Genomic DNA, 15,504 nt, shown 5'->3' with positions numbered 1-15,504 from the left:
GAGAAGCACCTCAACAAGAAGCTCACATACCACAACGAAGAGTAGTCCCCACTCACAACTAGAGAAAGCCCACTCAGTAACAAAGACTCAGCACAGCCAATAAATAAAGTTTAAAAAAAAAAACAAAAAAAGTAATACTTCAAATATTTATAAAACCATGTGCTTACAAAACATTTGGAAGAAGCTAGATTTTCAATTCATTATTTAAAAAACTGCCAGTTAAAGTTCAGTTCAGTTCAGTCGCTCAGTCGTGTCCGACTTTTTGTGACCCCATGAATCACAGCACGCCAGGCCTCCCTGTCCATCACCAACTCCAAGAGTTCACTCAAACTCATGTCCATCGAGTCGGTGATGCCATCCAGCCATCTCATTCTCTGTCGTCCCCTTCTTCTCCCGCCCCCAATCCTTCCCAGCATCAGAGTCTTTTCCAGTGAGTCAACTCGTCGCATGAGGTGGCCAAAGTATTGGGAGTTTCAGCTTTAGCATCAGTCCTTCCAATGAACACCCAGGATTGATCTCCTCTAGAATGGACTGGTTGGATCTCCTTGCAGTCCAAGGGACTCTCAAGAGTCTTCTCCAGCACCACAGTTCAAAAGCAAGAATTCTTCGGCGATCAGCTTTCTTCACAGTCCAACTCTCACATCCATACATGACCACTGGAAAAACCATAGCCTTGACAAAGGAAAAGAACCTAGAATTTATCTTGCCTGTCCTTGTAAGAACTGTCCTTCAGAATTACCAAATAATTGTTATGGAGAAATATGGCTTTATAGAAATATTCCATTAATAAACAAATAAGGAAGTTGAGAATTAGAATATCATTATTTGCAACCCACAATGAGATGATAAATCTAGGCAATGATCATCAAATGGCTGCTAATATCATAAAAAGAGACAACCAGATATATGATTTCTAAGAAAAACTTAAACCTGATCAAGCCTTTAAATCTAACTACAAGTTTACACAAAATACAGGCAAAAGGAAACCTGCTAATAAACATGTGGATGAAGTTGGCAAAATCCAGACTGTGAGAGGCACTACAAAGATAATTTAATTTCTTCAATAAATATTTTGAAAGGGGAAAAATGAGAAGAATGGAGAACAATATATCAAAAGACATTTGAAATATATCAACCAATTGTAATATATAGTTATATTTTGAACCTATGTCAACAAATAAACTATGAAAAGAATTTCGAGAAGTAGGACAATTTGAACACTGACTAGCTATTTGAAACTATAAATGATATTCAAATTATGTTTTTAAGGATCTTTATCTTTCAAAGATACACACTGGAATACTTATGGATAAAATGAAATGATATTTTGGATTTGTTTCAAAATAATCCAAGAATAGGGGGAGGAATGTAGAGAGAACAAAGTTGGCCATGAGTTGATAATTCACAGGTGATATGCAGTTTACCCAGCTTCATACAACTCTCTTCACATAATTTCCTCTATTTTTGTGTATGTTTCAGTTTTCAACAAGCTTTTTAAAAAGTAGTAATAGGGTAGGATATAAATCCACATAGAACTTTAACAATGCTCGGTTCTCAATTAATTTTTATAAAGATCATAAATTCCTTTTGAATGTAAACTAGAGGTTACCACTCAAGTATGTGTTACCTTCAGGTATAAGCAGTCCTCAGCAAATCCCAACAAATAATTATGGTATGAAGTCCACAGGACTGTATCTAGTGATATTCAGCATAATCATTTAAATGTGAGGTTCTATTCAACCTCAGATAATACTGAAAATAAAGGAGGTCTTTCATTTCTATGCATCTTAAAGTAATTTTAAAGCCTGATAAATGAAGAACAGATACGAATTTCAATATTAGTATCAAATAATATTTATTATGTACTCACAGGTGTAAGATAACATGTTAAAAGATTTAAGTGAATCCTTAAACAAAACTTCTAGAATTATAAGGTTTTATAAGATTCACCTTTTCGTCCTTGCTCTGTTTACAGTATTTTTGACTCCTTATCAATAGATGCAATTATACTGAACATTATTAACCTTACCAAAAATATTTAATAGATAGATCCATTAACAGTTCATTTTAAAAGTATGAGAAGAAGTGGGCAACAGAGGATAAGATGGTTAGATAGCATCACCAACTTAATGGACATGAATTTGAGCAAACTCCAGAGACAGTGGAAGACAGAGAAGCCTGGCATGGTGCAGTCCATGAGATCACAGAGCTGGACATGACTGAACAACAAAAGCAACAACAACACCCTAATAATCACACATGGTAATTAAGAGTGGCGAAAGAAATATACTGAAATGACAAATAACTAAAAATAACTTTCTAAAAACATACACAGGTCCATATATCCAGCTAAATAAATCAGAGCAATTCTAATACTTGCTACTTTAATATGCCTCAATTTGTACATGAATTCAACTGTTCTACTAAGCTGTGGGTTCACAACAATGACTTCTGTGCTGCTTTTATCAGAAAAACTTACATATCAATAAACCCAACAATAATACTATTTTCACCAAATAGCAGAAAATTTGTTGTTTTGACTTCATCTCAGAGCATACAATGTGGATGTTTTTATAATGTTTTGAAAATCTAAATTATGGAAGACTATATCAGGAGCAAACAAGATATTAAATACCTTTTAAAAGTTCCAACAATAAAAATCCCTTAAGTGAAATCCTAAGGTGGCCTCTCTGATCAATAAAATCATATTACAGTAAACTGGAACCTGTAATTAACTCTGAATGTTTTCCACCTTTTCTTTCAAAAAGAAAAAGAAGGCAAACAACTAGAAAAACTAGTTGCATTAATTTTTATCCTAAAATTTATTACTATGGTAGGTTTCTCGCTTAGCAAATCTGTAAATTGCCCACAGTTTAAAACCTCTTGCACTAGAAAATTAGCACTGATGTTAGAGTGATCTATTTGAGATCCTATAAAACCTCAATGAAATATATTAAAAAGTATACACAACTCTTGGGCCCAATGAGATCTTGACTGAATTTTGACTCTACTGTTTTATAATGTGTTCTATGACTTGGAGCAAGTTATTTGTATAACTTGCAACAAGTTATCTAAGATTTTCAATGTTTTATCTTTCTTATCTATTAAAATGAGGCAAGACTATCTCAGAGGGGTTTTCTGGAGTGGAGAGTGGGGTCAAATAATATCAATATGTACAATATTCTTAGCATAGTATCTTGCACAGAAAACCAAAGTATTCAAAAAATGGTCTTGGATTTTATAGTGGTGGTGGTAGTAAGTAGTAACAAAAAAAACTAACAATGGTGAAAACTGAAAAGAGGTTCTACAAAACCTTTACAATAAGAGCAAATAACATTATACCCCTGAATTTCAACATAACTGAATCTTTTCTACACGAAACCTGCAATATATCAAGGATCAAATATACTTTCATACATATTTTATGTGAAGAATAAATGCTCTTTATAAATGTGCAGGTCCTAAAAAATATTAGAAAGATACATGAGCAAAAGGTAGACAACTAGAATATTTCAAAGTCTTTAAAAAATTATATGCCCTTTTTTATGAAGAATATTTTGTCCCCTGAGTTAAGATACAAACAAAAAAAGTGAGCCTGAAAATAAAGGTAAACTCTTCCTTGTGTTCCAGCTCAAGATGATTACAAGATTATAAAATTTTCACTTTGCCTTCCAATAAATCATAATCCACTAGGAATAAATATTCAACCCTGTTCTTATTTTCCAGATGGCTTTGGATAACTATACTTTTAATCAATATTATTGGGCATAAACTTTGAGTCAAGAAAATGAAATAAACTGCATGACCTTTGGAGTAAAAATTAGAATAGTTTCAAAATCTGCGTTCAGCAGGCAAGCATTTAATCTTTGTTTCTATTTCTCTGTTCAGAGGATAACGCATTCTACTTTGTAGAATCAGTTGCTAATATTCAACAACATTTTAATTATATAGGAGTGACAAGTTAAAAACAGCTTCTGTTATTACAGAAGTCCATTTTGCTAAAATACTGACAAAATTATTTATTTAAAAAATATATTCCATGCACACATTTAAAAGAGAAATGTTTAAAATTTCAGAGGTAAAGGGGAAACTAAAAATCATTTAGTCACCCTGGGTTCCCATGCTGAGAAATTCAAAGTAGACTCCAAAGGACTACAAACCACCCATAATTGATTGCAAAATTTTATGCACAGGTATATTTTGGAAAGAAGGTCTGACCACAGCTTAAAATAGATTTTCAAAGAGATCTGTAATCCAAACTTCTGCAAACATAAATGTCTAGAGAAGGTTTTTCCCCTAAGGTTAAACTCCATCGCAATCTGTATATTAATCATCATACTGTATTATACCGTATCATAACTACCTAGTAATTTCTGCATCTCTACTGACAAATAAATTGCAGAAACACAACAGGAAACATCTCTGCTTTGTTCATGGCTATAGGCCCAGTATTCTGCCAGGTGTCTCTCATGTAACAGTTGATCAATGACCATTTCTAAAATAAATGAATCAATCATTTACTTGCATAATTAAATTTGGGCCAATTTTTTTAAAGTGCTTTCTAAATAAATATCCCAATTACATACTCTTAGCAATAACTTATAATTCAATTAAAATAATTTTATATTTAAGATAAAGTGAAAGTCCCTTAGTAGTGTCTGACTCTTTCTGACCCCATGGACTGTAGCCTGCTAGGCTCCTCTGTCCATGGAATTCTCCAGGTCAGAATACTGGAGTGGGTAGCCGTTCCCTTCTCCAGGGGATCTTCCCAACCCTGGGATCGAACCCAGGTCCCCACATTGCAGGCAGATCCTTTAACGTCTGAGATATCAGGGAAGCCCAAGAATACTGGAATAGGTAGCCTATACCTCTTAGGAATTGAACCATGGTCTCCTGCATTGCATGCGGATTCTTTACCAGCTGAGCCACCAAGGAAGCCCATATTGAAGATTATTTCAGTTAACCAGACCTGCAAAGTCCTTGTTGAAGTCCTATCTGCTGGGAAACCCACCTAAATCTTATACTACTGAGTGACTACAAAGAAGTTTTATAAAGATGTGCTCTGTAATGTAATATATTCTGAAGGTTCTCAGAATATATTAAGAAATTTTGATGACTTATAACTGGTCTGCCCTACAAATTAAATATTTGACATGATTGCACAAAAAATAACTAAAACCCTAATTTTAAAGGTATTTTCAAAATAAAGCCTCAAAAGAAATTGGGTCTCTTCCATCATCATGTGAAATATTTTGCAATGTGATAGACTGCAAATGAAAAATGAATTTTAATAATTATCTAATTTAAAATTTATTCAATAGCTTTTAAAATGAAGTGGTATTTCCTTTCTCCACTTTCTCTACTTTGACACAAAGCCATTTCAACATTTTCAAAATGTTATCAGTTTCAAAGTTGTGACTGGCCTTTTATCAATTTCATCTACTAGGGAATTTAATTTTACTTCTTTATCCAAATATCTCTTTCAGAATTTTCCACAGGTTATTGTGATCCACACAGTCAAAGGCTTTGGCATAGTCAATAAAGCAGAAATAAATGTTTCTCTGAAACTCTTGCTTTTTTGATGACCCAGCGGATGTTGGCAATTTGATCTCTAGTTCCTCTGCCATTTCTAAAACCAGCTTGAACATCTGGAATTTCACGGGTCACGTATCGTTGAAGCCTGACTTGGAGAATTTTGAGCATTACTTTACTAGCGTGTGAGATGAGTGCAATTGTGCAGTAGTTTGAGCATTCTTTGGCATTGCCTTTCTTTGGGATTGGAATGAAAACTGACCTTTTCCAGTCCTATGGCCACTGCTGAGCTTTCCAAATTTGCTGGCATATCGAGTGCAGCGCTTTCACAGTATCATCTTTCAGGATTTGAAATAGCTCAACTGGAATTCCATCACCTCCACTAGCTTTGTTCATAGTAATGCTTCCCAAGGCCCACTTGACTTCACATTCCAGGATGTCTGGCTCCAGGTGAGTGATCACACCATCATGATTATCTGGGTCATGAAGATCTTTTTTGTTTTTTGTACAGTTCTTCTATGTATTCTTGCCACCTCTTCTCAATATCTTCTGCTTCTGTTAGGTCCACAAACTTTGTCCTTTATTGTGCCCATCTTTGCATGAAATGTTCCCTTGCTATTTCTAATTTTCTTGAAGAGATCCCTAGTCTTTCCCATTCTATTGTTTTCCTGTATTTCTTTGCATTGACCACTGAGGAAGACTTTCTTATCTCTCCTTGCTATTCTTTGGAACTCTGCATTCAAATGGGTATATCTTTCCTTTTCTCCTTTGCTTTTCACTTCTCTTCTTTTCACAGCAATTTGCAAGGCCTCCTCACACAGCCATTTTGCTTTTTTGCATTTCTTTTTCTTGGGGATGGTCTTGATCCCTGTCTCCGGTACTATGTCATGAACCTCCGTCCATAGTTCATCAGACCACCTAACCTGCCTCTTGAGAAATATGGATGCAGGTCAGGAAGCAACAGTTAGAACTGGACATGGAACAACAGACTGGTTCCAAATAGGAAAAGGAGTACGTCAAGGCTGTATACTGTCACCCTGCTTATTTAACTTATATGCAGAGTACATCATGAGAAAAGCTGGGCTGGATGAAGCACAAGCTGGAATCAAGATTGCCGGGAGAAATATCAATAACCTCAGATAGGCAGATGACACCACCCTTATAGCAAAAAGTGAAGAACTAAAGAGCCTCTTGATGAAAGTGAAAGAGAAGAGTGAAAAAGTTGGCTTAAAGCTCAACATTCAGAAAGCTAAGATCATGGCATCTGGTCCCATCACTTCATGGCAAATAGATGGGGAAACAGTGGAAACAGTGGCAGACTTTATTTTTGGGGTCTCCAAAATCACTGCAGATGCTGACTGAAGCCATGAAATTACAAGATGCTTACTTCTTGGAAGAAAAGTTATGACTAACCTAGTCAGCATATTAAAAAGCACAGACATTACTTTGTCAACAAAGGTCTGTCTAGTCAAGGCTATGGTTTTCCAGTAGTCATGTATGGATGTGAGAGTTGCAGTATAAAGAAAGCTGAGCACTGAAGAATTGATGCTTTTGAACTGTGGTGTTGGAGAAGGCTCTTGAGAGTCCCGTGGACTGCAAGGAGATCCAACCAGTCCATCCTTAAGAAAATCAGTCCTGGGTGTTCATTGGAAGGACTGATGTTGAAGATGAAACTCCAATATTTTGGCCACCTGATGTGAAGAGCTGACTCATTAGAAAAGACCCTGATGCTGGGAAAGACTGAAGGTGGGAGAAGAAGGGGAAAACAGAGGATGAGATGGTGCATCACCAACTCAATGGACATGAGTTTGGGTAAATGCCAAGAGTTGGTGATGGACAGGGAGACCTGGCATGCTGCGGTTCATGGGATCACAAAGAGTCGGACACGACTGAGCAACTGAACTGAACTGATCCAAATATCTGGAAATATTGGTCCTTATGATTTTTTTATTTTAGTAAGACTAAAATTTCAGAATGACAATATTAAACAGGTCAATCTAGAAGAAAAAATACCCATGTAACTCTAACTACATTCATACTTTTTCAGTTTTCATTACACACTAAATTTATCCTTTGAAAATTTAACTTTATTTCTAATGGCTTACTTAATGGACATACCGGAAGCTATGAATGCCCTGAAGTTCCTGCTGTAGAACCTCTTGTGTTGTTGCTATTAAGTCCAATGCTCCGACAAATTCAGAAGTAGATAACAACACCTGTACTGTAGGCTGAGTCTGGTGTACAGTGGCCATTAACTTCAGTTTATTGTACACTTTAACACAATTATTTCTGGTAAGTGCCAGTCTTAAAATGTGTAGTGATCCTTCACACATTACTTTATCAATCTGTGCAATTTTATCTCGAAGCATTTTTACAGCCTGGGAAGTTTTCTTGAGGTAGTCCTGCAATTCGTGTTGAGAGGTCATTGCATGAAAAAATGCTTCTGAACGTAGAGAGATCTGGTGAGCAATGTTTACTTCCACAATATCCAGATAATGGCTCAGCTTAAGAGGAAAGAAAAAAAAATCATAGAATTATATCTTAACTATCCAAATGTTTTCTCAAAATGATACAATATTTCTACATGTATTTTAAATCCCATTGTGTGAACCATTAGATTATATGATGCTTGATAGGCACACAAAATAGAAAGGTGATGAAAGGTAAAGCCCAAAGATTAATAAATGTAAGACAAAAATCATAGAAGCTGATTTACTTTCTTCCTCTGCTCCTGCCACTACTGCCCTCCAAACACCAACTACTTTCTAGAAAGTAAAAGTACCTCACAGTCACCTCAGAGTATAACCCAGTTTCAGAAGTTCTGAGATCTGACAGAGAGAGAAGATTGATTTCCTTAACCTCTACACATCATCGCTATCAGCAATATCAAGTCATTTATCTGACTGAAAGATAATTATAGGTTATTATTTATTGACTTTTTCCTTCTATGTATCAGGCACTGGTATTTTATTTATATATATATAAAATTTACTAATTTCAACAGTCTTAGAATACAGGTTTTATTATTATTTTCTTTTACAAGTGAAGATACTAAGGCTCAGAAACATTAAATTACTTGAATAAAGTCACATAATTAGTAAGCCAAAAAAATGAAATTTGTGCTCAGGTTTGTCTAACTCAAAAACTGAAGTTCTTTCTACTGCACCACGCTGCCTGAAAAATCTACAGAATTCATGAAAGACAGATTGGTGATCAAGTCACCAATTGTAGAATGTACCAGAATTCATCTGGATCTTTTTTTTGCCAGGGCTGTTTATTTTACATTTCAGCAATTATTCTTTTATCAATTTGTAAAATCCAGGTTATTTCCAATGAGCTTTCCTCTTAAATGGTTGATAGATGCTTGAAACAATTAATTCATATATATTTTATCGGTAGCACTATCAAAACTAATTCCTAGAGTAACATATATTAAAAATGCTTTCTAATTTCAAATATGGACTCCTAAAACTTGAGTTGTCTTTTCTTCCTTCAAAACTGCATATGTCTTTTTTTGGCTACATTATCTTTCTATTTCTCTCCCACTTTTTTACTTTTAGAGTCTTCAACCCATAGCTGAAACTTTAAGAATTATCTCTGAACATCTCAGAAGAATTCACAGTGTTAAAGGGTGAATGGGCTTACTACATTTGGGACTCATAAAATTAGGAGATTATTTGGTCACCAAGCTTGTTTACTTAAAACTATGCAGGATGATGCATATCTTCAATAAGACTCCTTCAAAATCTATTCATAAATAGGTTACAAAAAAGACATTCTTTTATAGTTTAAATCTCTTGCATTTATACTCTTTTGCTGTTGCTCTTTTTATCTTCAATGACTGCTCATTTATTTACCCAAAAAGCAATAAGGGGATGAAAATACTTAGTTACATCACAAGCTAAAGTAACTCAATTTTCAGAAAATGGAGAACGAGTAACTCCTTTAGGACAGTGCTACTCGGAATCCAGTCCATATGCTGCTGCCAGTTTGTGAACTATTCAAGAGGTCCATGACAAAATGAGGAACTTTGCTATAATTTTTCATAGAAAGACTTTCTTAATGAAGGAAGCAGTACAATGATTTACATTCTAAACCAAACTCATTAATCTCATCGCAGAACACAACTTTGGATAGCAGCACTACAATAAGATATAAATTTCTCTAATCCTTGCTAGCTTCCCTTCTTTAAAGCTAGCAAGATAAAACAATTGTCATCAATCATATAGTGAGTTTGAATCCTGTCTTGGAATCCTGTTTTCCATTCCTTTTCTAAGAATAGAGCAGAGTGAGAAGGAAACAAAATGTAAAAGTAACAAAGCTGATTTTGCAACTTATCAAAAAAAAAAAAAATTCCATTGGTCACTCTAACATTTAACATGAGAAAAGTATTTCGTTTGAGTTTCAAAGATTTTTGCAATTTATCAATATTCCATTGATATATTCTTTTCAAAGACATAATATTTTCATAATTCATTTCCTATTAAAATTCTATAAAGGGAACAATTTTTTTAAGTATTCATAAAAGTATTTGTATAGATTGATGAAATTTTTATTGGCTTCTGTTGTTTTTCTCTTTTAAGGTATACAAGGGGATATACCTGGAATGTAAAAAAGTAGTCTGGGAGTGAGCCTATGTCCATATCCTTTTCCTAAGATTTATGAATTTATTTTTACTCAAGGAAAATCTTCATAGATGAAAATGTTGCCAAAAAAAAAAAAAAGGGAACTCATTTTCAACTATGAGGAAGGCATACTCATGATTCTTTCCTCACATTTCTTCTCCTCTCCTAAGTCGCCCTTTCTTCAGTTGAAGAGGACCAGACCCAACTTATTGAACAGCCCACATGAGACAAGCTTTCAGACTGTCAAGAGCTGTCACTAGACTACAACAGAATGCTTCATCTCAGTTTAGGAACCACAGTCAGTTTCAGGAATGTTCTAAACTGAGTACTAGGAAAGAACAGAGATCAAAGGTCTTTATTTTCTATTCCATTTTTAAAAGAGTCTTGATATGTGAGTTCTGTTTAAAGTTTTACATTTTAAATGACTTTCAGGTGTTGACTTCTGAAATATAGAACATTATAAAATTTTGAAAAACTGCAGACATGCAAAAGGCTAGGCTTTGCAAAGCTTTGCAAAGCTAAATGAACACTGTAATTTTTAACTATGGTATTTTTGCTTCAAAATAATCATTACTATGTGTAAAGGAGGAAAAATAGTTTCTTAGGAAAAGTTCATTTTCTGTGATTTAAATCATAAAGAATATAAAATTAGCCAACATATTGTTTGGAATAAATGTAAAACAATTAATTGCATTATCTACTACATCCTTTCATCTGAATTTCTGTCAACTGCTGATTTGGATAAGAAGCACTCAAACAATAAGCTTTTCCTTTTCAACAGCACAACTGGTATTGCACTGAAACAAAATACTGTTCCTTTATCAGTTAAGAGTTAAAGGGTTCAAATTATCAGTAATAATAAGGATAAAATTAAAGGAATTAGTGCCTACTAAATAACTAACTATGAACACACACAAATATTGGATTGGCCAAAATGTTCATTCAGGTTTTTCTGTACGATATCAAAAAAAATCTGAAAGAATTTTTTGGCTAACCCAATTGTACCATTTAATTAAAATAGTTTTCTACATGGAAAAAATAAAAATTACCTTTTCTTGTAGCAACTTTGAGGAAGCTGCATCACGATTTCCTTTTCCACCAGCAGTATTAAAATGAGACCATGGTAAAACTGAATTAAAAGTTAAGGAATCGTCCAAGGCAAAATCTGGTTTCATAAAAATCTAATAAAAAAATGCATTTCCCTCAATTAGATAAACATTTTCTTTATATCTAATATCCCCTTCATTAAAATAATTAACTTGAATCTCAGACATATACAGAAAAAGGAAGTGATAACAAGCTATGTATACAAAAATCTATCTCTGGATTACAGCGAATGGCTACTTACTGATATCCTTCCCTAATCCATGCTTTATACTACTGTCAGACATACCATTAAAATGCAACTGTAACTATTATAATCAACTTCTCTTTTTAAATTTCTCAGTGAATTCCCACGACTAACAGACCAAACTCTCTTAGAAGGGTATAAAGAGCTTTATTTACCTCATACTTTACAAAATTTATTTATTTAACCCCATCTCTAAACACAAGGGGCTTCCCTGTGGCTCAGCTGGTAAAGAATCCACCTGCAATGTGGGTGACCTGGGTTTGATCCCTGGGTTGGGAAGATCCCCTGGAGAAGGGAAAGGCTACCCACTCCAGTATTCTGGCCTAGAGAATTCCATGGACTATATAGTCCATGGGGTCGCAAAGAGTCAAACACAACTCAGTGACTTTTACTTTCACTTTTCTAAACACAAGTATACCATGTATACTTATCTCATACTTCATAAATATTATTTATTTAATATGTACATCTCTCCCCAGAGACAATATGTTCCTGTAAGATTGGATTTACAGATTATTAATCTTTGTATTCCAGCACACAGAATAAGGTTTGAAACGTGTTTTAATCAATTAATTTATTAATTAATTTCTATATAATATTTTACTATATTCACTGATTCATATGACCCATATCCAAAATTAGTATGAATATGATTGGGAAAAGATTGAAGGCAGAAGAAGAAGGAGAAAACAGAGGATAAGATGGTTGGATGGCATCACCAACTCAGTGGACATGAGTTTGAGCATGCTCCAGGAACTGATGATGGACAGGGAAACCTGGCATGCTGCAGTCATGTGCTGGGGTCACAAAGAGTCGGACAAGACCGAGCAACTGAACTGAACTAACTGATGATTGGGAAATCTAACTAGGAACTAGGGACATGAGTATATTTTCTAATCCCTCTAGTATAACTAAAAGGATTGACTAATTCAATACATGTTTATGATTATGATTTATTCTTATGCTAGGCACTAAGGTGGAAACAAAGCTAAATTATTACAGAGATCCTAATCTCAAGGATCTTTCACCACAGAGATGTGATAAAACATATCATAAATATTTTATAAGGAAAAGAATGACAAATGTCTTAAAAGGGACAGTAGGGATCTAGATAAAATGCTATGAGAGTTTGGCAAAGGGTCCAGTGATCTTCATCTGGGGGGAAACATATTCATACAAGTTGCCATTTAAGCAAGAAACTGTACCAGATAAGATACGGAGAGGTAAAAGTCTTTCAGGCTAAAGGAACAGTGCAAATAAAGCATGGAGCCAGCAAAAAAGTTTGAAGTAAAAAATGTGTAAAAAAGAAAAAATAAATGCCTAAGATTAGTAGGCAAAAGTTAAGAGTATGACTATGATGGAAAGGAATAATTAAGGGCCTTAAATGATAGAGTTTGAATTTTGTTTTGTAGAAATCAAAGAACTTTAAACATGACTGCCCTTTTCTGTTTCTTTCATCTTTCTGTCTCTTCTCACCCTAAAAAGCAATTATCATAGACCTCTGAGAATCTGATGAATGCAATGGACTCTTTCCCCAGAAAACAAAAACACACTCATCTATTACACGCCTCTACACAAATTTTCATACAAAGAAAATATCTAATAACTTGGTGGGGTAATAAGATCAATGGAGAAGGCAATGGCAAGCCACTCCAGTACTCTTGCCTAGAAAATCGCATGGACAGGGGAGCCTGGTGGGCTGCAGTCCATGGGGTCGCTACTAGTCGGACACGACTGAGCGACTTCACTTTCACTTTTCACTTTCACACATTGGAGAAGGAAATGGCAACCCACTCCAGTGTTCTTGCCTGGAGAATCCCAGGGACGGGGGAGCCTGGTTGGCTGCCATCTATGGGGTCATACAGAGTCGGACACGACTGAAGTGACTTAGCAGTAGCAGCAATAAGATCAATGGGGGCTTCCCAGGTGGCTCAGTGGTAAAGAATCTGCCTGCCAATGAAGCAGATGCAGAAGATGCAGGTTCAGTCTCTGGGTTGGAAGATCCCCTGGAGGAGGAAATGGCAATCTGCTCCAGTATTCTGGCCTGAAAAATCCCACAGACAGAGGAGCCTGGCAGGCTACAGTCCATGGGGTTGCAAAGAGTCAGATACGACTGAGCAACTGGGGATGCAATAAGATCAAATTATTATTTTTTTTAATGAAGAGATTTAAACATATTTGTAGGTTTTGGTGACAAAGAAGAAACTGATAATGCAAAAGAGAGCAAATAAAAGTGATGCAACAAAGTCCCAGAAAAATCAAAGTGGTCAAAGCATCAGAAAACAGCCCAGTGAAAGTTTCTTTCAAGACAAAATTAAAGATCAAATATTAAAAAGCTGTATTCTCATTTTTCAGGCTTTGTTACCTTAGGTACTTGCTCCAGATCTGTCCTGGATTTATCTATTTTTAAAAAGAAAAGGAAAAATATGATTTTTTAAAACTTGTTTTCACTTTATTTCCATAAAATATATTTTGACAGATTCAACACTACACTAGGTCACAACTAAATAACCACTTAAGTTTCTTCCTTCAATAAATAAACACCTCCTTATGTTTAGTAGTAGGCAAAGTGCTAAATAAGACACTCTTCAAATAATTTTTATCAATTGTATAGTAGCAATAAAACAACTAAATACATTTCAAATCTTTTTAAAATGGACACAGAAAGCTTGGTACTATCTTATAGAAATACTATTTTTATTGTTCAAAATATCCACCATCCCATCCAGAATTCCTTTGATCAAAGTTTTTTTTAATATCATATTAGTTTTCTTCTTAGACATCTTAATTTGTATCATCTATATGCTTCTTGAAAATGAACCTCCTTTATCTTCATCTTGCCAATCAGATCTCAAGACAAGGCACCCTCCTTTCCAAACAAAGCTTTCTGTACTTGGACTCCATCCTCTCCTGCCTCTTCTCTGAGCTCACTTCATCAACTGCCCTGCGTCTCCATACTCTTAACCTTTTAGAAGCCCTTTTGTCTTGGCATACAAACATGCTTAGTTCTCTTCCATCAAAAAAAAAAAAAAAGATGATGATGAAGAAAGATAAAACCCAGGACCTAGAGTAGACTAAGGCAAAGGAGAATCTCAAGTACAAAATTTCAGGAAGCACTCACTATCAGGATTATGCAACTATCTCTCTTGCCTCATCTAATCCTGGCCTTGCAAAAACATCCTTCTACCACAACTAATGGCAACCCACTCCAGTACTCTTGTCTGGAAAATCCTATGGACGGAGAAGCCTGGTAGGCTATGGTCCATGGGGTTGCAAAAAGTCGGACACGACTGAGCGACTTCACTTTCACCACAACTACTAGGAGAAACAAGCTAGAGGGATTCTGTTCCCTCAGTCAAAACTTTACATCTCAGATCTTCAAGTCACATTCATACTGGCAGTCTCCACTTCTTACTTTTATACTTGCTCCCTAGCACACAGTTGGAGAAGGAAATGGCAGCCCACTCCAGTGTTCTTGCCTGGAGAATCCTAGGGACGGCGGAGCCTGGTGGGCTGCCGTCTATGGGGTCGCACAGAGTCGGACACGACTGAAGTGACTTAGCAGCAGCAGCACACAGTATTGATGTTTCTGTAGCCACTGCTGCTGCTAAGTCACTTCAGTCGTGTCCGACTCTGTGTGACCCCATAGACGGAAGCCCACCAGGCTCCCCCATCCCTGGGATTCTCCAGGCAAGAACACCGGAGTGGGTTGCCATTTCCTTCTCCAATGTGTGAAAGTGAAAAGTGAAAGTGAAGTTGCTCAGTCGTGTCCGACCCTTAGCGACCCCACAGACTGCAGCCTACCAGGCTCCTCCATCCATGGGATTTTCTAGGCAAGAGTACTGGAGTGGCTTGCCATTGCCTTCTCCGTCTGTAGCCACTACTTCAGTCTAAATGTTCTCCCTAAGATCTCCCAAACTGTCAAATCCATAGAGACTTCTCAGTGTACCAACTTGCTCTATCCCTGAAGTATTCTGACACTGTGGACTAATCATT

The 15,504-nt window shown here is 35.7% G+C and overlaps 1 protein-coding gene across 3 annotated transcripts in view; it reads right to left on the bottom strand.

The window, feature by feature from the left end:
• The window catches only part of VPS54 (VPS54 subunit of GARP complex), a 173,638-nt gene that overhangs the window by 62,957 nt on the left and 95,177 nt on the right, over positions 1-15,504 (bottom strand). For all 3 annotated transcript variants that reach the window (XM_055401023.2, XM_088841305.1, XM_055401028.2), the window contains 3 exons: positions 13,874-13,908; positions 11,207-11,338; positions 7,651-8,036 (listed from right to left, as the gene is read on the bottom strand). In XM_055401023.2, the coding sequence (XP_055256998.2) occupies positions 7,651-8,036; positions 11,207-11,338; positions 13,874-13,908 (553 nt within the window). The remainder of the gene's footprint in view (positions 1-7,650; positions 8,037-11,206; positions 11,339-13,873; positions 13,909-15,504) is intronic.

Source organism: Moschus berezovskii, chromosome 11, assembly GCF_049115385.1.
Source record: "Moschus berezovskii isolate FMDL1 chromosome 11, NW_MosBer_1.0, whole genome shotgun sequence".
Lineage (NCBI taxonomy): Eukaryota > Metazoa > Chordata > Mammalia > Artiodactyla > Moschidae > Moschus > Moschus berezovskii.
The sequence above is the reverse complement of the archived record's forward strand: the minus strand, read 5'-3'. Positions and strand labels throughout refer to the sequence as shown.